Below are 23,566 nucleotides of genomic sequence, written 5' to 3' on the forward strand. Positions count from 1 at the left end.
GGCTCCGGCCAGTCACACAGTCAGAGTTCGTGGACCCAGAAGAAAGACAGGTGAAAATGGATGCGGCCTCCAGCAGTAACAACTCATCGGTAGAGGGCTTCGTTTGCAGGTACATTTCACTTAATGTGCTAGCATGCGATGCATACTAGCACATTATGCCTTTACTTTGTAGGTCAGAAAAAATAATAATAACCCTGCGGTTTACTTTCTCTTTAACCACTTGCCAATCACCGCACACACATATACGTTGGCACAAAGGCCCAAAATAAGTGTACCTGTACGTCCCTTTGATTTTGCTGCCTTGATGTTCGCCCGCGGTCCCACGATTGCGGTGAGGAGAGGCAGAACGGGGAGATGCAAACAAGGCATTTCCCTGTTCTGCCTAGCAACATGACAGGGATCTACTGTTCCCTGTCATCGGAAGCAGGGATCTCTGTCATGTAGTGAGCCCCCCCCCCCCACAGTTAGAATCATTCCCTAGGACATAATTAACCCCTTGATCGCTGCCTAGTGGTTAACCCCTTCCCTGCCAGTGTCATTTATACAGTAATCAGTGGCTATTTGTAGCTCTGATCGCTGTATAAATGACAATGGTCAAAAAATAGGGTCAAAAGTGTCCGATGTGTGTGCCATAATGTCGCAGTCCCGATAAAAATCGCAGGTTGCCGCCATTACTAATAAAACAATAATAATAATAAAAATGCCAAAAATATATCCCCTATTTTGTAGACGCTATGACTTTTGCGCAAACCAATCGATATACACGTATTGCGATTTCTTTTACCAAAAATATGTAGAATAGATATCTGTCTAAACTGTGGAAGAAATTAGTTTTTTTTATATATTTTATGGGGATATTTATTATAGCAAAAGGTAAAAAATATTGCTTTTTTTTCAAAATGTTATTTTTTTTTTTGTTTATAGTGGAAAAAAAACCACAAGCGATCAAATACCACCAAAAGAAAGCTCTATTTGTGGAAAAAAAAAGGACGTCAATTTTGATTGGGCACAGCATCGCACGACCGTGCAATTGTCAGGTAAAGAGACGCAGTGCCGTATCGCTAAAAATGCTCTGGTCAGAAAGGGGGTAAATCCTTCCAGGGCTGAAGTGGTTAAAGGGTGCTTGGACATCTATGCATGATCTGACCGCTCACAGAATCAAATAGCTTTAAAAAACAATATTCTACTGAGTGGAACATTTCCTGTTTTTGTAAACAGAATGGTTTGAGAGGAGGAATTGAACTGCACTGGCATATGCTGCTTGCCTCATGAGGGAATGATAGCGATTGAGGCAGGATTTCTAACATATTCAATCAATGTTTCCTATGACAGCAACAAAGCATTCTAGTCAGAAAAAAACTCCAAACCAGGCCGCCTAAGGATTCTAATACTAAAGATTTTGCATATCTTCTTTAAGGGCTTGTTGGCTTAAAGCGGTGGTTCACCAGAATTTTTTTTTTAAAAGCCAGCAGCTACAAATACAGCAGTTGCTGACTTTTAAAAAATGGACACTTACCTGTCCAGGTCACCCGCGACATCAGTAGCCGAAGCCGAGCGGTAGCTCGGCTTTTGGCTTCCCCTGCCGCCGTCCTCGGTGAGGGAATCGGGAAGTGAAGCGCTGCGGCTTCACTGCCTGGTTCCCTACTGCGCATGCGCGAGTCGCGCTGCGCCATTTCCACTGGACCCCGTTGTGTTCTGGGAGCCGAGTGTTTCCCAGAACACAACTGGGGGGTGACGCAGAGGGGCCAGACTCCAGCGGGAGTCTCTACCATGAAGGGGTGCAAATACCTGTTTTATACAGATATCTGCACCCCCTCCCCCCTGAAAAGTGTCAAATGTGACACCGGAGGGCGGGATGGTTCCGAAAAGCGGGGGTTCACTTTTGGGTGAACCTCTGCTTTAAACCTGAACTTTCAGTTTTGTAGAACACTTTTAAAATGTTGCACATGCAATTACATAGAAGATGATAATCACATTTTAGGCTTGGTTCACATTCATTTTTAACCACATTTGATTCACATGACACGTGAACTGAAACGGCTTTCTATGGAGCCGGTTTACATATGTTGGGTCCGGCCACAGTCCTATAAAAAGAGTCCTGTACATTTTCAGTCTGGTTCATGTGCAAATTTAGGTGTCATAATGTCAAAATTTGCACCTGAACCAGTGAACAAAACCATGGCACAAGCCTTTAACCACGTAAGACCCGGACCATTATGCAGGTTAAGGACCTTGCCCCTTTATGTGATTCGGCACTGCGTTGCTTTAACTGACAATTGCGCGGTCGTGCGACGTGGCTCCCAAACAAAATTGGCGTCCTTTTTTTCCCACACATAGAGCTTTCTTTTGGTGGTATTTGATCACCTCTGCAGGTTTTTGTTTTTTGCGCTATAAACAAAAGTAGAGCGACAATTTTGAAAAAAATTCAATATTTTTTACATTTGCTATAATAAATATCCCCAAAATATATATAAAAAAACATTTTTTTCATCAGTTTAGGCCAATACGTAAAAAAAAATCGCAATAAGCGTTTATCCATTTGTTTGCGTGAAATTTATAGCGTTTACAAAATATGGGATAGTTTTATGGCATTTTTATTAATATTTTAATTTTTTTACTACTAATGGCGGCGATCAGCGATTTTTTTCATGACTGCAACATTATGGCGGACACATCGGAAACTTTTGACACATTTTTGGGACATTGTCATTTTCACAGCGAAAAGTGCTATAAAAATGCACTGATACTGTGAAAATGACAATGGTAGTGAGGGGGTTAACCACTAGAGGGCGCTGCAGGGGTTAAGTGTGACCTCATGTGTGTTTTTAACTGTAGGGGGGGCGGGGCTGGATGTGTGACCTCTGTGATCATCGATCCCTATATCAGGGAACAGACAATCACTGACATTGCCACACAGAAGAACGGGGAAGGTGGGTTTACACACACCTCTCCCCGTTCTTTAGCTCCGGTGACCCGATCGCGGGACATCTGCGAGTCCCACGGGCGCGATCACGGAGCTTCGGACCGGGTCACGAGCACGGCGGCGGCGGCGCGCTCGCGACTGGGCTCTTAAAGGGGACGTATATATATGTCCCTGTGCCCAGCCGTGCCATTCTGCCGACGTATATCGTCGTGCGGCGGTCCTTAAGTGGTTAATGGCATCCAAGTCTTAGTCCATAGGGTTCATTATAGACATGTGCACACTGAAATATTTTGTTTCGGAATTTCATTTTTGTCCGAAAAATAAATAAATTTTGTTACTTTTTATTTATTTTGTTTCGTTAAAAAAATGAATTTGTTCGAAAATCTAAATTAATAAAGGTTGAATCTGTCGTTGAAGGCTTATGGTGTCCGTCGAATGTTCCAAGAAGATTTGATGAAGCTGCTAAACTGTACAAGAATGGTCAAACATTCCCATAGACACACTCTTAAACCCTGTGGACAACCTTCCTAGAAGAGATGAAGCTGTTATAGCTGCAAAAGATGGACCAACTCAATATTGAACCCTACGGACTAAGACTGGGATGCCATTAAAGTTCATGTGCATAAGTTATGGGCCCAGTGGCTTGATGTTCCGGGGCTTGCCCCGATAGATCTAGTGTACGACAGGTTATTCTAGGTCTGCGCCCAGCCGGATTGGGAACACTTGTACACGCCCTGGAGGGGGGAGGGAGGGGGGTGATTGCAGGGAAACCTACCATGCTGCGGGGATGTGATTGAAGTGTACTGTTTTGCTATAAATGTACTCTCCCATGGGATTTTAAATGTGACCATGCTCTGGAAATTGTAAACTGTTTTCTTTTTTACATATGCTCAATAAAAAGTTCATGTGCATGTAAAGGGAGGCGTCCCAAAACTAAGGCTACTTTCACACTGGGGCGTCGCGGGCGTTGACGGTAAAGCGCCGCTATTTTTAGCGGCGCTTTACTGTAGTTTTTGCAGAGCTTTTTGGCCGTTAGCAGGGGGCTTTTAACCCCTGCTAGCGGCCTGAAAAAGGGGCACACCCCATTGATTTCAATGGGCAGGGGCGCTTTAGGAGCGGTGTATTCACCGATCCTACAGGGCCTCAAAGATGCGTCTGGCAGGACTTTTTTGAGCGTCCTGCCAGCACACCACTCCAGTGTGAAAGTCCTCGGGCTTTCAAACTGGAGTGGAAGGAACGGCTCTTTCAGGGTGCTTTGCAGGCGCTCATTTTAGCACTATTGCGCCTGCAAAGCGCTCCCCAGCGTGAAAGCAGCCTTATGGTAATATAGTGAATGTGAGCCGAGCCTTAGTAAGATGATATTATAGGGTTATTATATGTCCTTATGACTGATCTCCAGATATGAGTAGTTGTCACCAAATACCCACAACTAGACAATGATTGGAAGAAAGACACTGGGCCAGATTCAGCAAAGAATTACGCCGGCGTATCCATAGATACGCCGCGTAAATTCAAAGCTGCGCCGGCGTATCTTCTTTCTGTATTCAGAAAGCAAGATACGCCGACATTAGCCTAAGATCCGACTGGCGTAATTCTCGTATCTCACGCTGGCCGATAGGTGGCGCTTCCGTCGTTTTCGGGCGTAGAGTATGCAAATTACCTAGAAACGCCGATTCACAAATGTACGTGCGCCCAGCGGTAGTTTTTTACGTGTTTGCGTAAGGCTTTTTCGGCGTAACGTTGCTCCTGCTTCTATGATGTGCACGCAATGTTAAGTATGGACGTCGTTCCCGCTTCGATTTTTGAATTTTCTACGTCGTTTGCCTAAGTCGTTCGCTAATAGGGCTGGACGTAATTTACGTTCACGTCGAAACCAATATGTCGTTGCGGCGTACTTTGGAGCAATGCACACTGGGATATGTACACGGACGGCGCATGCGCCGTTCGTACAAAACGTCAGGTCATCATAGATTTACATAAAACACGCCGCCTTCCACATTTGAATTACGCACGCTTACGGTGGCCCAATTTACGCTACGCCGCCGCAACTTACGGAGCAAGTGCTTTGTGAATACTGCACTTTCTCCTGTAAGTTGCGGCGGCGTAGCATAAATACGATACGCTGCGCCGCCGTAACTATGCACGCCCCCACCTGAATCTAGCCCACTGTTGGCCAGTTTTTGGTTTCTCCAAATATGCAGATGCAAAAATATAGATTATACCATGCCAAACATTTTATGTTCTCTTTAAAGCTACAACCACTACTTTTAACCACTTGCTTACTGGGCACATATACCCCCCTCCTGCCCAGGTGAAATTTCAGCTTCCGGCACTGCGTCGCTTTAACTGACAATTGCGCGGTCGTGCGACATGGCTCCCAAACAAAATTGACGTCCTTTTTTTCCCACAAGTAGAGCTTTCTTTTAGTGGTATTTGATCGCCTGTGCGGTTTTTATTTTTTGCGCTATAAACAAAAAAGAGCGACAATTTTGAAAAAAAATACAATATTTTTTACTTGTTGCTATAATAAATATCCCAATTTTTAAAAAAAAACACATTTTTTTTTCTCAGTTTAGGGCGATAAATATTCTTCTACATATTTTTGGTAAAAAAAAAAAAATCGCAATAAGCGTCTGGTTTGAGCAAAAGTTATAGCGCCTACAATATAGGGGACAGAATTATTATTTTTTTTTTTACTAGAAATGGCGGCGATCTGCGATTTTTATTGGGACTGCGACGTTATGGCGGACACATCGGACACTTTTGAAACATTTTTGGCGCCATTCACATTTATACTGCGATCAGTGCTATAAATATGCACTAATTACTGTATAAATGTGACTGGCATTGAAGGGGTTAACACTAGGGGGTGAGGAAGGGGTTAAATGTGTATACTGCTTAGTGTTCTAACTGTGGGGGAAGGGGGGTGACTGGGGGAGGTGACCGATCTGTGTCCCTATGTACAAGAGACACAGATCGGTCTCCTCTGCAGAGACAGGACGCTGTCTCTGTGTGAGCCGGCAATGAGAGATGATCTCATATGTTTACATATGAGATCATCTCTCATTGGCCGCACAGATCGCATCGCAAACGGCCACTCTGATTGGCCGTTCGCGGCGATCTGTGATTGGCTGTGTCCAAGTGACACGGCCAACACAGAGTTTCCCCGCAGCGCGCTCTGGAGCGCGCGCGGGGAACGCCCAAAGGGGCGGCCGTCAATTGACGGCCTGTTGGATATTCAGATCCGCGCTGAAGCCGTCATTCGGCTATAGCGCGGGTCTGTAGTGGTTAAATCCCCTCCTCTAAAATAAAATTCTGCCTATGCCCTTACAGAAAGGGGTTTATAAAGAACAGTAAAGCAGCGGAAATCAGAAAAAAATATATTATAGCAAACTCCATAGATACAGAGGAGTAGGTGAGCGTTGCCACTCAGGGACAGGGAAGTATATTATTAGCAGGATTACCAAGAGACAATAAAGAGAAAAAATCTAGTGCAGCCACTGTCAAGAACTGGCAATACATGACATTTTTTGGTTTTGACTTAAAATACAAGCAAAGCATTGATCATGGTTGCATCTTGGAAAAGGTGCTCTTAGTTGCTATCATTGGTGGGTCCAGTGGCATTCTTCCAACTGGTTAATGATTTTTTTTTTAAGGTTATCCAGCTAGATACAGATCAAAAAGACAGTAAAACACACGTCATAAATGATATCAACAATTATTTCCCCAGACCTGCTGCAACTACAAAATAATACCACACAGCATCAATCACTGCCTCCAAAACAGACCAGCAGAGTTGTCATGTATTTTGGAGTAAAAAGTTGAGATAATGATTATACCTACGGTGAGTCACTCTTGAAGCAAAAATACAATTAATAGTTTTAATCCGGGAATGGTCATGCAGAGAGGACTTTTTGTCCTATTTGTTACTTTTATAGAGCAAGAGCACCTTAGAATCAAGAAAATGAAAGGATGAAGTCTGTGGCAACTTGTGGAGGAAATGCACAGAATATAAAAGAACAACAGAGCTAATTAGGAAGCTGAGCTGTCACAGAACAGTTGGGTAGCTAAGTGGCAGAAAATAAGAAATTGTGTGTATCTATATTTGCACATGATGCAGGTTTCTATGTGTGTATAACTATATATAGTATACTGTATATACAGTACCTCGCAAAAGTGAGTACGCCCCTCTTGTCTCCTCAAAATAACTCAACACGCAGCCATTAATGTCTAAACCGCTGGCAACAAAAGTGAGTACACCCCTAAGTGAAAATGTCCAAATTGGCACCTCATGGCAAAGAACTCTCTGAGAAACCTAAAACAAGAGATGTTGCTCTACATAAAGATGGCCTAGGCTATAAGAAGATTACCAAGACCCTGAAACTGAGCTGCAGCATGGTGGCCAAGACCATACAGCGGTTTAACAGGACAGGTTCCACTCAGAACAGGCCTCACCATGGTCGACCAAAGAAGTTGAGTGCACATGCTCAGTGTCATATCCAGATGTTGTCTTTGGGAAATATACATTTGAGTGCTGGCAGCATTGCTGCAGAGGTTGAAGGGGTGGGGGGGGCAGCCTGTCAATCCTCAGACCATAAAATTGGTCTGCATAGCTATCGTCCCAGAAGGAAGCCTATTATAAAGATGATGCACAAGAAAACCCCAAACAGTTTGCTGAAGGCAAGCAGACTAAGGACATGGATTACTGGAATCATGTTCTGTGATCTGATGAGACCAAGACAAACCTATTTGGTTCAGATGGTGCCAAGCATTTGTGTGACGGCAACCAGGTGAGGAGTACACAGACAAGTGTGTCTTGCTACTGTCAAGCACGTGGTGGGAGTGTCATGGTCGGAAGCCAAGCTCACCAAACACAACATTAGCAGAAGGTGCCCAAGGGGTGGCGCTAAAGAGCTGAAAAACCACGTAGTATGTAACTACGTTCATGTTTCTTGGCCGACAATTGTGTAGAATTTGTTAGCAAGACAAGTTTTTGGCCAACGCCCTTTGGACAAAAGTCTGAGGCTTTGTCTGCAGAAAATCCAATAGTGTGTACAAGGCTTAAGTGTCCATGCACACATACTGTAGGCTTTTAACAGCATTTTCTGGCTGGGAAAACCACCCCAGAACCAGTGGGTTTGAGGAGTTTTTCAGCTGTAAAAACACTCTAACTCTGATAAAAAGCTGAAAAACAATGAAAACCGCAGCTATTCAGCATTTATCAGCATTTTTGAGTCATAAGCTTTTGTGGGAGTATCAGGCTCAAGTATGTATTTAGGAGGAGCGGAGGGGGGGGGGAGGGGTTTGGTTGGGTTGCATACAGAAGTTTTTTTTTACCTTACTGCAAAAAATGCAGTAAGGTAAAAAATCTTCTGCCTTTACAAAAACACTTTAATAGCCAATCCCACAATGCAAGTTCACTTTCTCAGTAAACCATGCTCCACATTTCTACAAACTTACACATGTCCGCACATTTAAAATAATCTTGTATGCTCAAATTTAAATTAGAAACGTTTTTGATTAAAAAATGAATGTTACCTACCTATTTGGGTGGGAGGACATTTGGAGGCATTAAGTAAGCTCCAGAAATTTGATGGCTGGTACTCCAGTGGTGCCCAGTTCCTTCATCAGTTATTTGACAATGATATCCCTTCTCGCAGATTCTTCCAATTCCATTATGCCCCCTTGGCCCAAGCTAAGCGGACTACTCTTATGCCGCGTACAGACGGTCGTTTTTTGCGATGAAAAAAAACGACGTTTTGAAAAACGTCATTTCAAATGACCGTGTGTGGGGAAAACGTCGATTTATGTCTTGAGAAAAACGACCAAAAAAAAATTCGAACATGCTCGAATTTTTTGTGTCGTTTTTCAAAACGTCGTTTTCTGTGTCAATTAAAATGATAGTGTGTGGGCAAAACGACGTTGAAAACGACGTTTTAAACCCGCGCCTGCTCAGAAGCAATTTCTGAGACGGGAGCGCTTGTTGTGGTAAATCTACTGTCCAGAATGGCTTCAGCACATTCGTTCGTTTTAATAGTAATGAAGAAAAGACTGCGCAGCATTTGACACAATGCATTTAAATGCTACACTAAAACCCTAGTTTGTTGTGGCTCATCTTGTTACATAGTTCTGACAACCTTTTTTGTTTTTGAATTATTTTTGTTAATTTTCTTTTTTTTTTGTTTATGCACATCTCCATGTCCCTTTTTTATTTTGGGTTGTTTAATGTATTTGAGCAAATGAATACCATGTTTAATGTTTGTTATTTTGGAGTGTGTGAAGTCACCACAACAACATAATATCTTATTATGCAAATTACCCACAAGGAGGTTGTTGTCCCTTGTTAATTTTTTTTTTTTTTTTTTTTTGGTGAAATGTGTTTGCCTCCTCACTAATGATCTCTATATATGTTTCAAAAAAACACATGTGAACTTTTTTCAGAAACAAACAAATACATTTATTCATGTATAAAATAAATAAAATAAACTTAAACACATCTGTCAAACCAAAATATATAAAAAAAAAAAAAAAAAAGCCCGGAATAAAGTAAAGGAGACCCTGCTTGGATTTTGCAAGGCAAGGGTCCAGCAAGCAAATAATCCAGGCTGGCAATGCCAATGTTTTGGGATTAGGGGCACCATCTCCTCACTTCTTCCTCTTTGGTTGAGGCTTCCCTGCAGGCTTCCCTGCAGGCTTCCCTGCAGCCTTCCCTGCAGCCTTCCCTGCAGCCTTCCCTGCAGCCTTCCCTGCAGTCTGCCTCCTCGGGGGCTGGGTTTCATGAGCCAAGTTTGTGGCAGGAACCAGAGCAGGCTCAGGAAGAGGAGGAGAAGGATCAGGAGCAGGAGAAGGAGCAGGAGTAGGAGAAGGAGCAGGAGTAGGAGAAGGAGCAGGAGAAGGATCAGGAGCAGGAGAAGGAGCAGGAAGAGCAGAAAGCACAGGAGTGGGAATCAGCCCAAGATCTATATTTTCATGTAGGTTGCCCAGTGAGGCCATGCTTATGGCCTTGAATATGATATATTCGCAGCGCACACGCTGGGCCCGCTCTAGATTTTGTAGCTTGGCTGCGATGAGCGCTGCGAATCCCTCTTCCTCAGATGGTTGTTCTCTGATGGCCGCAGCTGCTTGACGGAGAATGGCCTGGGTCTCCTCCTCCATTTGCATCAGTCTCCTTGTTCTTTTTCCTGGAGCGCGAAAAGGAGGGATCTGGGAGATGCAATCCCGCCTGCGTGACTCCTGTATCCCACTGGGGCCTGCCACCTCCTGGCTCCGAGTGGCCTCTGCCTCACCCTGTCTCCTTGTTGGGCCTGCCACCTCCTGGCTCCGAGTGGCCTCTGCCTCACCCTGGCTCCCTGTGGGGCCTGCCTCCTCCTGGCTTTGCTCTGTGTGTGTCTACAAAAAAAAGGATATTATTTAATTTTTTGGCTTCATTAATCACACACATTTTACAAATCATGACATATGCGAAGTGAATGCGGAAATAGATTTAAATGAGGCCCGCCATCCCTAATTATGTTGCCCCTTACCCAGCTTCAGATATTTGCCCCCTGGAGTTGTGTGGGGGGGGGGGTTGATGCTGACTGAACCTGCTAAGTAGGGTGCGTTTCTCAAAGCTAGGAATGTCTGTTTAGTTAAAAAAAAGTAGAAAAAATGTTAATGAACACAAAGTTTGTTAGATATCTGTGACCCCTTCCAGGTGTCTAGCGTTTACCCCCCTAATGGCGTAACATAAAATTACCCACAATCATTATGACCTCTGCATTTATGTATCTTGTCCCCATTCTGTTTTGGCCGTATTGGCTATTGCTATTTTACCAATGTTTTGACAACTCAGCTAAATTTTACACCACTTGTAACCTACATTTCTAATCATTATTATACTTTGCATTTCATTAATTAGTATTAAAATGCAATACCTGGCTCGATGGGTCACAATCTGTGTCCTCCATGAAGTCTAGATCTTCATCAGATGTAGCCTGCTCTTGGCTGCCGGGAAGACTGGACTGATTCCTTGGGGGAAGGGTAGACACGGATGCCCGTGTTTCGAGCTGGTCATCAATGAACTGCATCTGACCATAGTACCACAGGTTGGGTTTGTAGATGCTGTCAGCTGCAGCTCCAGATCTCATAGAGGCCAGGACTTGTGACCGTTGGGTCCTGTAGGTGCCCCTAATCGAATTAATTTTGTTTTTGACCGTGTCAGTAGTTGCGTGTGGGAGCCTTGGGCTAACAAATGCAAGCAGGGTCTCCAGTGCTTGCTTCCTGGCATCTTTGTTTTTGTTGATTTTGCTTTTTGTTTGCCAGAGCACAGGAAGTTCTTTCCAGCGTTGTATAAACTCCGTGAAAAATTCTGGCTCCTTGAAGGGGTCCATAATTTCTGTATGTAAAAATTAAATAAAAAACAAAGTGTCAGTAAAGCCACTACTACTACAACAAGCTTTTACCCCAGGGATCTGCAATTAGTGGACCTACAGCTGTTGCAAAACTACAAGTCCCATCATGCCTCTGCCTCTGGGTGTCATGCTTGTGGCTGTCAGAGTTTCACTATGCATCATGGGACTTGTAGTTCCGCACCAGCTGGAGGTCCGAGAATTGCATTTCCCTGTTTTACACCATATCATCTAGCCCACAAACTGATCCACTCTTCAGTAATAGAAATGTCAAAAATAGAGTTACGTACCGTCGTATTTCACGATCGTTTACTTCCGCCTTTTTCTTCAGACTGTATACGTCGCTTTCAATGACGTCGGATCCCTTTAAACACTGCGCACGTGTGACGCAACGCACGATACCCCGCCCCTGACGTTCCGTCTCGTCCTTTACACGCCCCTTTCTCGTTCTTTTTTTGTGGGTGTGATTTATGGTGTTGGAAGACAAGCAGCAAAAAATGTCAGGCTCAAGACATGAGGTAGGCCAGGCCCAGGCAACAGGAAGATCCAGGCGGAGGTACAAGGCCAAAAACATGGCATTCCAGGAGATGGTAGAGATGGTCACCATCTTCACTAATGAAGATTATGATGGGAAGCACGGGCCTTACCTGCACCCCAATAAGGTTAAGGCGGACATTACTGATAAAGTAATCAGAAGGCTCCGGCTGAAATTTGGTGAACGCAGGTCAAGAGAACAAATAAGAAAGAGGTGGTCAGACCTGAAAAAAAGAGAGCCAGAGCAACTTCGGGCAATAAAAAGATTGATTCGAGCAAAAAGTAAGTGAATTTTATGTTCCCTAATTTTAGGTGTTTGTTCTTTGTGCCATGTGCTTTTCCATTCAGGTTGAAATGTATTTGTGTGGGCACTAAAAATTGTCGTATGTGTTGTCGTTCATTCGTTAATTTAACTAATATAAAACGACGAGATTCCCGATAATTTGCAACATGCCTATTTCACATGGACAAATTGTAGTGCAATCACTGTATCAGCCACAAATAAAAACGTATTTGTCTGATTTATGTTATAACGAACGACGACTCATACGACCATTTCCTGTGTTCCCAAATATTCCAGTTACAATAAATTTATTGGGTTTAATGTGACATCAATTTGTAAACATTTATGTACATGTTTACCTAATTAGATCTTAATAATTTCGATATAAAATATGCACAAAAAGGACAGTGTACTCAGCAGAGGATTTATACACATAGGGATTTATTTGTTTGAAAATTGTGAGCTAAAGTTTCATCTAAAATTTTTCCATTGTGTTTTCCCTTTCTTCAATCTCGTAGGGCGAAAGGAAGCATCAAGGCAGGACGCAAGTTCACAAGCCACACCCCCGAGGGATCTTGATGAATGTGAACCTGCCACCACATCTGGTAAAGTATCATATTCAAAAGATACCCAGGTAATGTAGATGTAGGAGAAACATATTTGTAATACATGGTTTGCTTGCACATTTCAGGAGCAACTCGTGCTGGCTCCTCAATTGACAGGGACACTGCCCAGCTCCTCATTGCCGAAATTTGGTCCTGCCGGGAAAAAAATGAAGACCTACAGATAGCAGCCCGGAAAATAATAAAAAATGCAAAAAGTGTTGAGGTCCAGTTGAAAAATTTACTGGATGTTTTGGGTAGGGTGTGAAAAAAACCAAAAAAAAAAAAAAAAAAATTATTTCATCTCATTCTTGAATAAAAAAAAAAAAAAAAAAATAAAAAAAATTTTTATATGTTTACTGATCAAAAAAATACAAAAAAATGAAAAAATAAGATTTTATATGTTGATTGATCAAAAAAATACAAAAAAATAAAAAAAAAGATTTTATATGTTGATTGATCAAAAAAATACAAAAAAATAAATAAAAATATTTTATATGTTGATTGATCAAAAAAATACAAAAAAATAAATAAAAAGATTTTATATGTTGATTGATCAAAAAAATACAAAAAAATGAAAAAAAAGATTTTATATATGTTGATTGATCAAAAAAATACAAAAAAATGAAAAAAAAGATTTTATATATGTTGATTGATCAAAAAAATACAAAAAAATGAAAAAAAAGATTTTATATATGTTGATTGATCAAAAAAATACAAAAAAATGAAAAAAAAGATTTTATATATGTTGATTGATCAAAAAAATACAAAAAAATGAAAAAAAAGATTTTATATATGTTGATTGATCAAAAAAATACAAAAAAATGAAAAAAAAGATTTTATATATGTTGATTGATCAAAAAAATACAAAAAAATGAAAAAAAAGATTTTATATGTTTACTGATCAAAAAAATAAAAAAAAAAAAAAAAAAAAAATATGTGATTTTACTTGTTCGACCAACCAAAAAACACATGTGAGACTGAAAATTTGGTTTCACAAAATATGTAAAATAAAAATTATGCAGATCAATATATTTGTGGCTTGTTATTTTAGATCAATGATGACATTAAACCTAAAAAAAAGTGAAATTTAGGCTGGGAACATAGAACGAGGAAGGATATTTAGTCCATCCAAAACACATGCAACTATGATAACCTAGGAGACAAAGAAAATACACAAACATTCAAAACAATAAGAACAAAAAATACAATGTTTCTTGCATAAAATATTTATTATGTTCATTCACCAAAGATCAGGCATTGGAATGGCCCCCCTACCCATAAAATAGTCAACATATGCCTGGCGCACTGCACGTGCGTTTCGGGGGGCCAAGCCTGGATGGCCTGCCTCATGGGCCGCCTCTGGGACATCAACTCCCTCATCAGGCAATAATGTCAAATAATTTGAAGAATGTCTTCGTAGAAAGTTATGTAATATACAACAACATAAAATAATATTGTTCCACTTATATTCTGCCATGTTTATGGCGGTTAAAAACAAGCGAAATCGACTGACCATAATGCCAAACGCATTTTCCACCACTCTTCGGGCTCTGGCCAGCCTATAATTAAAGACCCTCCTCTCATGGGTGAGGGCACGTTGGGGAAATGGCCTCATGAGGTGGGGACCCAAGGCAAATGCCTCATCACCAATAAAAACAAAGGGCAGCCCCTCTTCATTATCCTCCGCACGTGGCAATGCAAGGTCCTCCGCCTGAAGCCGTTGGGCAAACTCGGTCTCGGCAAAGACCCCGCCGTCTGACATCCGCCCATTTTTCCCCACATCAACATAGAGAAAGTCATAATTGGCAGACACCACCGCCATCAGTACGACACTGTGGAACCCTTTGTAGTTGAAATAATGGGATCCAGAATGGGGTGGTGGCACGATGCGGACGTGCTTGCCATCAATAGCTCCTCCACAGTTTGGAAAATTCCATCGCTGAGAGAAGTCCGCTGCCACAGTCTGCCATTCCTGTGGTGTTGTGGGGAACTGTAAATAAAGCAGAATTTTTTTTTTAAGATAGTACATTACTAACAGAATATCAGCAAAGATTATTGGATCCTAAAAATAAAAAATATTAGTTCAGGTATTATTGTAAAAACAACAATATTAAGGGATCACTAAGCAGATTAATCACACCCTCTCATGGTAAGAAAAATTAACATAAAAGTGTGATGGGGGCCCCCCCCCCAAGATCAGTTTGTGACCTCCAAAAAATGATGGTTTAACATCAAATTAATACAAATAGACAGTTACAAAAATAACATTGGGGGGGGGGGGGGGTTGGTCGTGCACTACAATGGAGAAAAAAAATCAAGGGGGATATAGGGACTAAGCTAGGTGGGTTTGCCACTAACAAAATAACCCAAAATGGACATGTGGGCTAGATAAAAAATGCATGTAGGACCCAAAAAAAAAAAAAAAATACATGCATGGAGACAAAGGTAACATTACCAGCATATTATTAAAAAAAGGTTAATTAGGGACTGTTTAAAAAACAAAAGAAGAAACATAGTCTATGCATTTAAAGGACAGAACTTACCTTAATATAGTCCTCCTGCAAAACCTGGATTATGGCAGAACACGTCTCCGGGATTATGACGCCCAGAGACTGGGGGGAGATGCCCGTCGAGAACTTCAAGTCCTGCAGACTTCTCCCTGTTGCAAGGTATCGCAACGTAGCAACTAGCCTCTGCTCAGCAGTGATGGCTTCCCGCATATTGGTGTCCTGCCTGGTGATATATGGCGACACCGAAGCCAAAAGCTGCTGGAATACGGGGTCAGACATCCGAAGAAAATTCCTGAAATCATCAGGGTTATTTTCTTGGATCTCCCGCAGCAGAGGCATATGAGAGAACTGGTCCCTGCAAAGAAACCAGTTCTTGGCCCACAAAGTCCTTCTCCTCCTCCTCAAGGACCGGAGCCGGGATGCAGCACACATCATAACAACATGCACAGCACGATCTCGGCGACGAGAACGTACCCGCAACATGGCTAGAAAACGGTCGTCAAATCAGATCGGACTAAAAATTCTGCCCTGAAGTACAGAAAGGCCTCTGAAGAACGACCTGCAAAACAGCAACGTGCACACAAGAACGCACTTGCAAAACAAATACGTCCTAAATACAAGCACTGTATCACAGATCCGACTACAAATACACAAACTGTACGACAGAAAACGAAATTTTAAGCACAACCACTGAAAAGCACGAATCGTCTCTCACCAAACTTTTACTAACACGCAGCAACACGATATCAGCAAAAGAGGGCGTCTTCCGCATGCAAATTACCCTTTATAGTCCCGTCGTACGTGATGGACGTCAGCGCGCATTGCTAGAGATTTTTCAAAAAACGATGGTCTGTATGCTACGTCGTTTTTGAAAATGAAGTTTCAAAAACGTCGTTTTTTTCATCACATCAAACGTCGTTTTTTTTTCATCGCAAAAAACGACCGTCTGTACGCGGCATTAGACAGATTAACATTCCGCTTATGGATCAGATAGTTACCACTACGGACAAGAAGGGGTCACTTTCACCCGTTATAGATCTTTACTGATATTCCAGTCTCTGTTGCATGACCCATTGACTTGTACATTGGGATTCTTAGATGAACAAATATATATATACCTCATGCCTGTACTTCTTTTTCTAGGTTATTGTTCATGCCCCGTAAAAGTATTCTGTTAAAATGGCTTTTGCCACTTCCTCCTACATTTAAGGGCTGGCGAATGCAGGTTAATTTTACCCAGGTTAAAGAACGGCAAATCATGCTGCAACAAGGAACTCCCTACAAGTTCAACAAATTATGGGATGCATGACTGCAGTGTCCGTGATTAGCCCCCTTAGCGTTGGTATCCTTGGAGATTGTACACTGTTAACTGTTAGATGTGCAGAACAGAAAAATGTGATACATTTGTTATGTTATTAACACCTTCTTGACCAACCAATGAATTCTAATCTTTCTGAACATTTGGAATTCGGAAACAAATCTGAATCTCCAAATAAACAAAAAGTAGTCCGAATTTGGATTCAGACCGAAACAAATTGCACATGTCTATTAACTGTACTGGTTGTGAAACTTGTTAAGAAACGTCTGGTATGTTGTACTGGCGGATATGAGTGTCTGAAGCACATAATAGGTAGGCACGTTCTTAGTGCGGTGTTTTGCTTATCTGACCTGGACTTAGCACTGGTATGACTCCCTTGTTTATTATTTGCGATGCATACTGGTTGAAACTTTGCTGTTCCTCCTAATGTTGAATGGGCATCAGGGTTAAGAATATTCCCTTCTTGATTTCAATGTATTATTGATCTCTGAGTTTTCGCCAACTATGAGCATTTCTAAAGCAGCTGCTACTCAATGGGGCAGATTCTCGTAGATCGCCGCATCTCTGCGGCGGCGTAACGTATCTCATTTACGTTACGCCGCCGCAAGTTTTACGGGCAAGTGCTTGATTCACAAAGCACTTGCCTGTAAAGTTGCGGCAGCGTAGTGTAAATCCCCCGGCGCAAGCCCGCCTAATTCAAATTAGGCGGGTAGGGGGTGTATAGCATTTAAATTAGGCGGGTTCCCGCGCCGAACCTAATGCGCATGTGCCGTCCCTAAAATTTCCCGACGTGCACTGCGCTAAATGACGTCGCAAGGACGTCATTGGTTTCGACGTGAACGTAAATGCCGTCCAGCCCTATTCACGGACGACTTACGCAAGCGACGTAAATTTCGACGCGGGAACGACGGCCATACTTAACATTGGTTGCCCCTCCTATAGCAGGGGCAACTTTACGCGTCGCAAATCTAACGTAACGTAACGTTATAACTTCACTGCGTCGACCGCGCGTACGTTCGGAAATTCGCGTATTTTGCCAATTTGCATACCCGACGGGGAAAACGACGGAGGGGACACCTAGCGGTGAAAGAAATAATTGCATTTCAGATCCGACAGCGTAAGAGCCTTACGCCTGTCGGATCTAATGGTTATCTATGCGTAACTGATTCTAAGAATCAGTCGCATAGATACGACGGCCCAGATTAGGACTTACGACGGTGCACATTGCGTTGCGCCGTCGTAAGCCCTTTGAGAATCTGGGCCACTATGTTTATACGGAGGGAATGTATGACTGCTACTGTACACTGTGATGTAATATATTTAATTTATTTATTTTTTGTAAATCTATAAAACTTTGAATGAAAAGTTATTTAGGGAAACAAAGAATGTTGTCATGTTGCTGAAAATGTCGTTCTAGTACAATACATATTTAAATATAAGTGACCGTATATGACAAATGTATACAACATTTTGTGACTTTTGCGGAATCTTTAAACATCTTCCACTGCATATCCTCCTGGATTGTTTGTATGCTTGTAAAAAATAAAATAAAAGACTAAATAATTTTTTTTTTATCTATATCTAAAGTGGCCATTACAAGGGGGGTGGGTCATGCTTTCTCCATATTGTTGTTCTTATTGTTTTGTTACAAAAATACAACAACCAGTTACACATATGTATATTGCAGGGGTGACTAACCTGTTTTCCTACAGGCACGTATTAGAAGGTATACATTCCATGCATGACTGTAAAAACACCCATGTGATTCTATGCATTTACATACAACATGTGTTAGAGCAGATTGGAACCAAATGTGGCCGAGGACCCTCAGTGACTGATCATTAGTTACAATGTTCTTTAGCCATCTAACTGTGTTTTGTGCCATGTTGTGAGCATGATGTCCTGGCTCAGTTGGACTCTGGACTAATCCAGTTCCCTGGCACATATTTTCATCTGTGTATTTACTGATGTTGACCAATCTGTCCTTCACTTGCCTAACATCTATGGCTGACCCCAGCTTATCCTCTACACCCTAACCTTGTCTTTTAATTTGTACCTTATTCATACCTTACATAACTACGTGCTTCTGATAAAAAGGGTTCAATTCACTAGGAGTTTAAAAACACGGAAAAAATGCAGTAAAATAACTCATGCAGAAACAAATGTGTAAATGTGCAATTTACTAAGATTTGTGCGGTAAATAACTACTGCAGTAAAGTGTCCATAATGCGGTAATTACCACATATTTTCATGCAGTAATTTATCACATTGATCTGGTTGCTAATAAGTGGGCCTGAAAGCCACCCACCACATCCTTAACAACAAATGACTCATCAGCTGTCAGGGGTTCCCCATTGGGTACAGCATTGCATGACTGCTCAATTGTCATTCAAAGTGTGACAGCACTAAAAGCTGAAAATTGGCATGGGCAGGAAGGATGTCTGGTGTTGAAGTCATTAAAAATGAATTAAGTGTTTTTGGTTTGCAGTAATGATCTGCTTTAATTTGCCATGTTTTGCTTTGTTAACTATACAACTGAACATGTTTTATTATTTCTGATCAATACGCTAATAAATAAATAAATGTTGATCCTGTTAAAAATCTAGTGAGCATTCTCTCAAGAAGTGTTATTGGCCCTGCTCTGTGACATATATGGAACACCTCCAACCAATGTTGGAGGAGGCAAGAGGTTACTGTAGTCCTAACACACTTCCTTCCCTAGGGTGACAACGCTGCTCTTTCATAGATACAGTACAGTGAGTTAGCATTTCTCACACTAGGACGGAAAGTGTGTCACTGGCACTACCACATAGGTAAAAATAAAGGGGGGAAAAAAGGTTTAAAGGCTAAGTTCACCTTTGTCCACTTTTTCTTTCTAAATTTCAGCTCCCCTATGTACCAATACAGCAATAATGTACTTATTTTGCAAAAAAAAAAAAAAAACAGCTTGCCATTAATTCTGCACAGGCTTACTTCACTCTCTTCATAGCTGTTTAAAAACACTGCTCGATTACCTCTACCTTACTTGCTGGTCAGACTTTAGGTCATGATACAGAAAGGAGTTGATCAGCTGATCTCATTAGCACACACCTTGCATCGTCTACCCTCAGCTGGTAAACTCCTTCCTGTGTCATGACCTATAATCTGACCAGGAAGTAAGGCAGACTAAATCAAGCAGTGTTTCAAAACAGCTATTTTTTTTGGGGTTGAGATACACTTTAGCAACTTTTCTTAGAGCTCATGTGGTCTACACAGAAACCTTCTCTTCCTAGATTAGTTTGACTGAACAGAATGCACTGTTCACACTGTAAAAAGAAAATATAATTGTCCACATTTCTAAGGTTACTGGTTATTTAAGTAGAGAGGTACATGCAGAAAAGACTTGTGTAGCAAAACATGTACTGTTAGCAGTGGAAGGTTTCATTCAAATACCAGCATTAAAGCCAAAAAGACCAGCAGTTTTTGTAGTGCAGCTTCAGGGTAGTAGTCGGGTGTCCTGGGAGGACATCTACCACAGAAGCGTGCCCAAACTACTGCATGCAAAAGTTTGGGTGTATTCTGACACCGTGCACTGCATGTAGCCACAGAACCTTAACCACTTCCTGACCGCCTTACGACTATATACGGCGGCACTTTAAAGATGGATATCTCGGTAACGGCAGCAGCTGCTGCCACAACCGAGATATACATCTTTAGTGTGAGCGGTCCTGTAAAAGATAACGGTGGTCTCCGCGGCGGATTCGCAACATCACCGTCATCGGCTGGGGGAAAGGGGCCCCCCTCCCGCCGGTCTCTCGGAGCCGTCGGTAGCGGCAGAGGCGATCGGGTCCTTTCACATGCTGTGTGGGGATGCGAGTGAGGGCAAGATGGCCCCCACCCGTCCCCATAGCATTGCTGGGCGGAAGTGACGTCAAAACGTCAGTCCCGCCCATGCGTCTTAAAGAGAAATTTTTTTGTTGTCATTTTTTTCAAATGACAACATTTCCATTTTTTTTTTTTTTTTTTTGCATTTAAGTCTAAATATGAGATCCGAGGTCTTTTTGACCCCAGATCTCATATTTAAGAGGACCTGTCATGCTTTTTTCTATTACAAGGGATGTTTACATTCCTTGTAATAGGAATAAAAGTGATCAATTTATTTTTCCAGTGTAAAAAATAATAAAATAAATAAAAATAAATAAGAAAAAAAATTTTTTTTTTTAAAGCGCCCCGTCCCGACGAGCTTGCGCGCAGAAGCAAACGCATACGTGAGTAGCGTCCGCATATGAAAACGGTGTTTAAACCATACAAGTGAGGTAGAGCGAGAGCAATAATTATAGCCCTAGACCTCCTATGTAGCTTAAAAAATGCAACCTATAGAATTTTTAAACCTCACATATCGAGATTTTTAAGGGTAAAAGTTTGACGCCATGCCACGAGCGGGCGCAATTTTTAAGCGTGACATGTTGGGTATCATTTTACTCGGCGTAACATTATCTTTCACAATATATAAAAAAATTGTGCCAAATTTATTGCGGTCTTATTTTTTTATTAAAAAAGTGAATTTTTTCCAAAAGAAATGCGCTTGTAAGACCGCTGCGCAAATATGGCGTGACAAAGTATTGCAATGATCGCCATTTTATTCTCTAGGGTGTTAGAAAATATATATATATATATAATGTTTTGGGGTTTTAAGTAATTTTCTAGCAAAAAAAAATGTTTTAGTCTCGTAAACACCAAATCTGAAAAACACCCACGGTACTGAAGTGGTTAAGCGTTTCTATTTTCAATCTACAAGAAGTGTGTACCCCAGATTAACTCAAATGGAAAATCCACAAACCTGAGCATAATGAATGTAAAAAAAAAACTTGCATTATCTCTTGATAAAAATAGAAAGAGAGACACATAGCAAATGTATTCAGAAGAAATTTAAGAAATGTACATATACCATGCTATGACTAAACAAACAAAAACTTGAACAAAGGATTCTAAAAATGATTAAGTAAAAACATTTAACTGAACTACTACAACAATTGTAGACAATAAATATGAAACTCTACATAAAGCCCTCATTGCGCTTCAGGCAGGTGACTTTGTCTAATTATATTATAACATTTGATATTGGTGTTTATGGCATATTCATCAAAATTAAAGCACTAGCGCCCCCTTAATATCTTTATTGTTAGGTGACTTTGTCTAAGCTGAGTAGATGTCTTAAATCAGGCAGGAGGAAGCCTTTCCTTAAGCTGGTCATACACGGCTCACATTTTAGCCGATTCCTGTGAACTGGAGGAAATTCAACTTGTGGGTGGCAGATACTGACACTATCTGGCCTGGTAAACTTTGATTAAGACACAATGCAGTCACTATTCAGTTGGTCTGACAGTCATGGTTGCCAGCAGTCAGAATACAATAGCTAGAAGCAGGAGATTTAACCATCAACACTGTTATAGAGTGGATGGGGGAATCTCTGGATTGCACTCATTCAGCCTGTTGGGCTGAACAAGAAAAGAGGAAGTTTAACTTGCAGTACAGAACACAGGCTGTATATTTATAGACCATGGGTTATAGGCTGGTACCTTCAGATGACTGGGCACTGTCATGGGCATCGACCGCTGGGTGTACTTCTATAATCCTACCCCACTCTGTGACAGCTCAGTTTTTTTGCTAGTGTCCTTGGGTGATGGGCCTTTTTTTCCCCTACAGCAAAATTATTTGCTTCACTAGTTTATTATTTTACTTTGGGTTCTTCAATGAAATCTTTAAATCAACTCCTCACCAGTGGCAGCCCGTAATGCAGGGGCGCTGCCCCCCTAATCCATGTGCCCGGCCCCCTAATCTACTTACTGGGCAACAGACGCATGGATTGCAATGGAGTTTATATTTATTTTTAGAAGCACGTGACCCAGTTGTGTGACAACAGCAAATTATTATTCACTATTGATGACTGATTTTCCTCCCAGCCAATCAGGAAGCAGGTCCTGAGACCCGTCACCCAATTGGCCGAGAGGAGAAGCAATCCTATTGGCCACTGAGGAGGAGGAGGGAGGAGACGAAGGGGAAGCCGCCGTGAAGCACCAGGAGGAGGAGATGCCGCCTGCTGTCCGGAGGAAGCGCTGCCCGAAACCTAGATGGAGTAAGTGTGGAGCTGGTGACCAACCGACTGACCGGGGGGGGGGGTCTGTGACCCAACCGACCGGGGGGAGTGGGTGTATTGTTTGCCACCACCGCCCCCCCCCCCAAAAAAAAATATATATATATACCACCTGTCGCCACTGCTCCTCACTGGATTTTAATTCAACAATAGAAGCAGTGCATCTGGATTGGTACAACCTTGGAAGCGTTACCTGACCCCCACACTGGGAACAGACTGTATAGTAAACGCTTACCTTGGCACTTTAGAGTTTCTAAGGGAATCTATTTATTTCTCTTTTTCATACCATTGTGTCTTATCTCTAAGTCAACAAAATTATCCGAAAAAAAATGATGGCGTCCCTGGACGATGCCTGAACAAATATGGTTCTATCATTTTAGGCGGAAAAGCCTATAAAGACATTAAAGGGGGAGTAGTGTGATCTCTGTGAGGATTAAATATTTGCATGTGTTACACTTACAAATTACTTAGCATGCATGCACTTAACATGAAAAGATATATCTGATGGTAGGTCCACTTTAACTTCACCAAAACAGTAAGACAAAGCAATATGTATTTTTTCAGGGTTTCAGGCAGTAGGACTGAGCACACCAAACCAAACAGAATAGAATAGGCAGGACACAGATCTACCAAGCCTAGAGAAATGCAAGTTTCAAAGTCGTGCTGTATAAAGAAAGGGGTGTCATTTTTGCTCTTTTAGAATAGGACAGACCCAACTAGGGAGGCTTATTAGAACTACAGAGAGCGAGTCAGGCAGTGTTAAGTGAGAGGTAAGGACTCGCAGACTCTACTCACAGGGACGCTGCAGCGCTGTATCCTTGGAGGAGGAGGGCGTGGTGGGGGGTTCTTTTCCCGCTGCATCAAAATGGAAAC

General features: G+C 41.8%; 1 protein-coding gene across 4 annotated transcripts in view; it reads right to left on the reverse strand.

Annotated features, from left to right (window-relative positions):
* The window catches only part of DENND1A (DENN domain containing 1A), a 1,239,075-nt gene that overhangs the window by 72,778 nt on the left and 1,142,731 nt on the right, over positions 1-23,566 (reverse strand). For 2 of the 4 annotated variants that reach the window (XM_040324851.1, XM_040324853.1), the window contains exon 20: positions 23,489-23,548. The exons of the other annotated variants lie outside the window; for them this stretch is intronic. In XM_040324851.1, coding sequence (XP_040180785.1) covers positions 23,489-23,548 — 60 coding nt within the window. The remainder of the gene's footprint in view (positions 1-23,488; positions 23,549-23,566) is intronic. 4 annotated transcript variants of the gene reach the window in all.

Source organism: Rana temporaria, chromosome 9, assembly GCF_905171775.1.
Source record: "Rana temporaria chromosome 9, aRanTem1.1, whole genome shotgun sequence".
Lineage (NCBI taxonomy): Eukaryota > Metazoa > Chordata > Amphibia > Anura > Ranidae > Rana > Rana temporaria.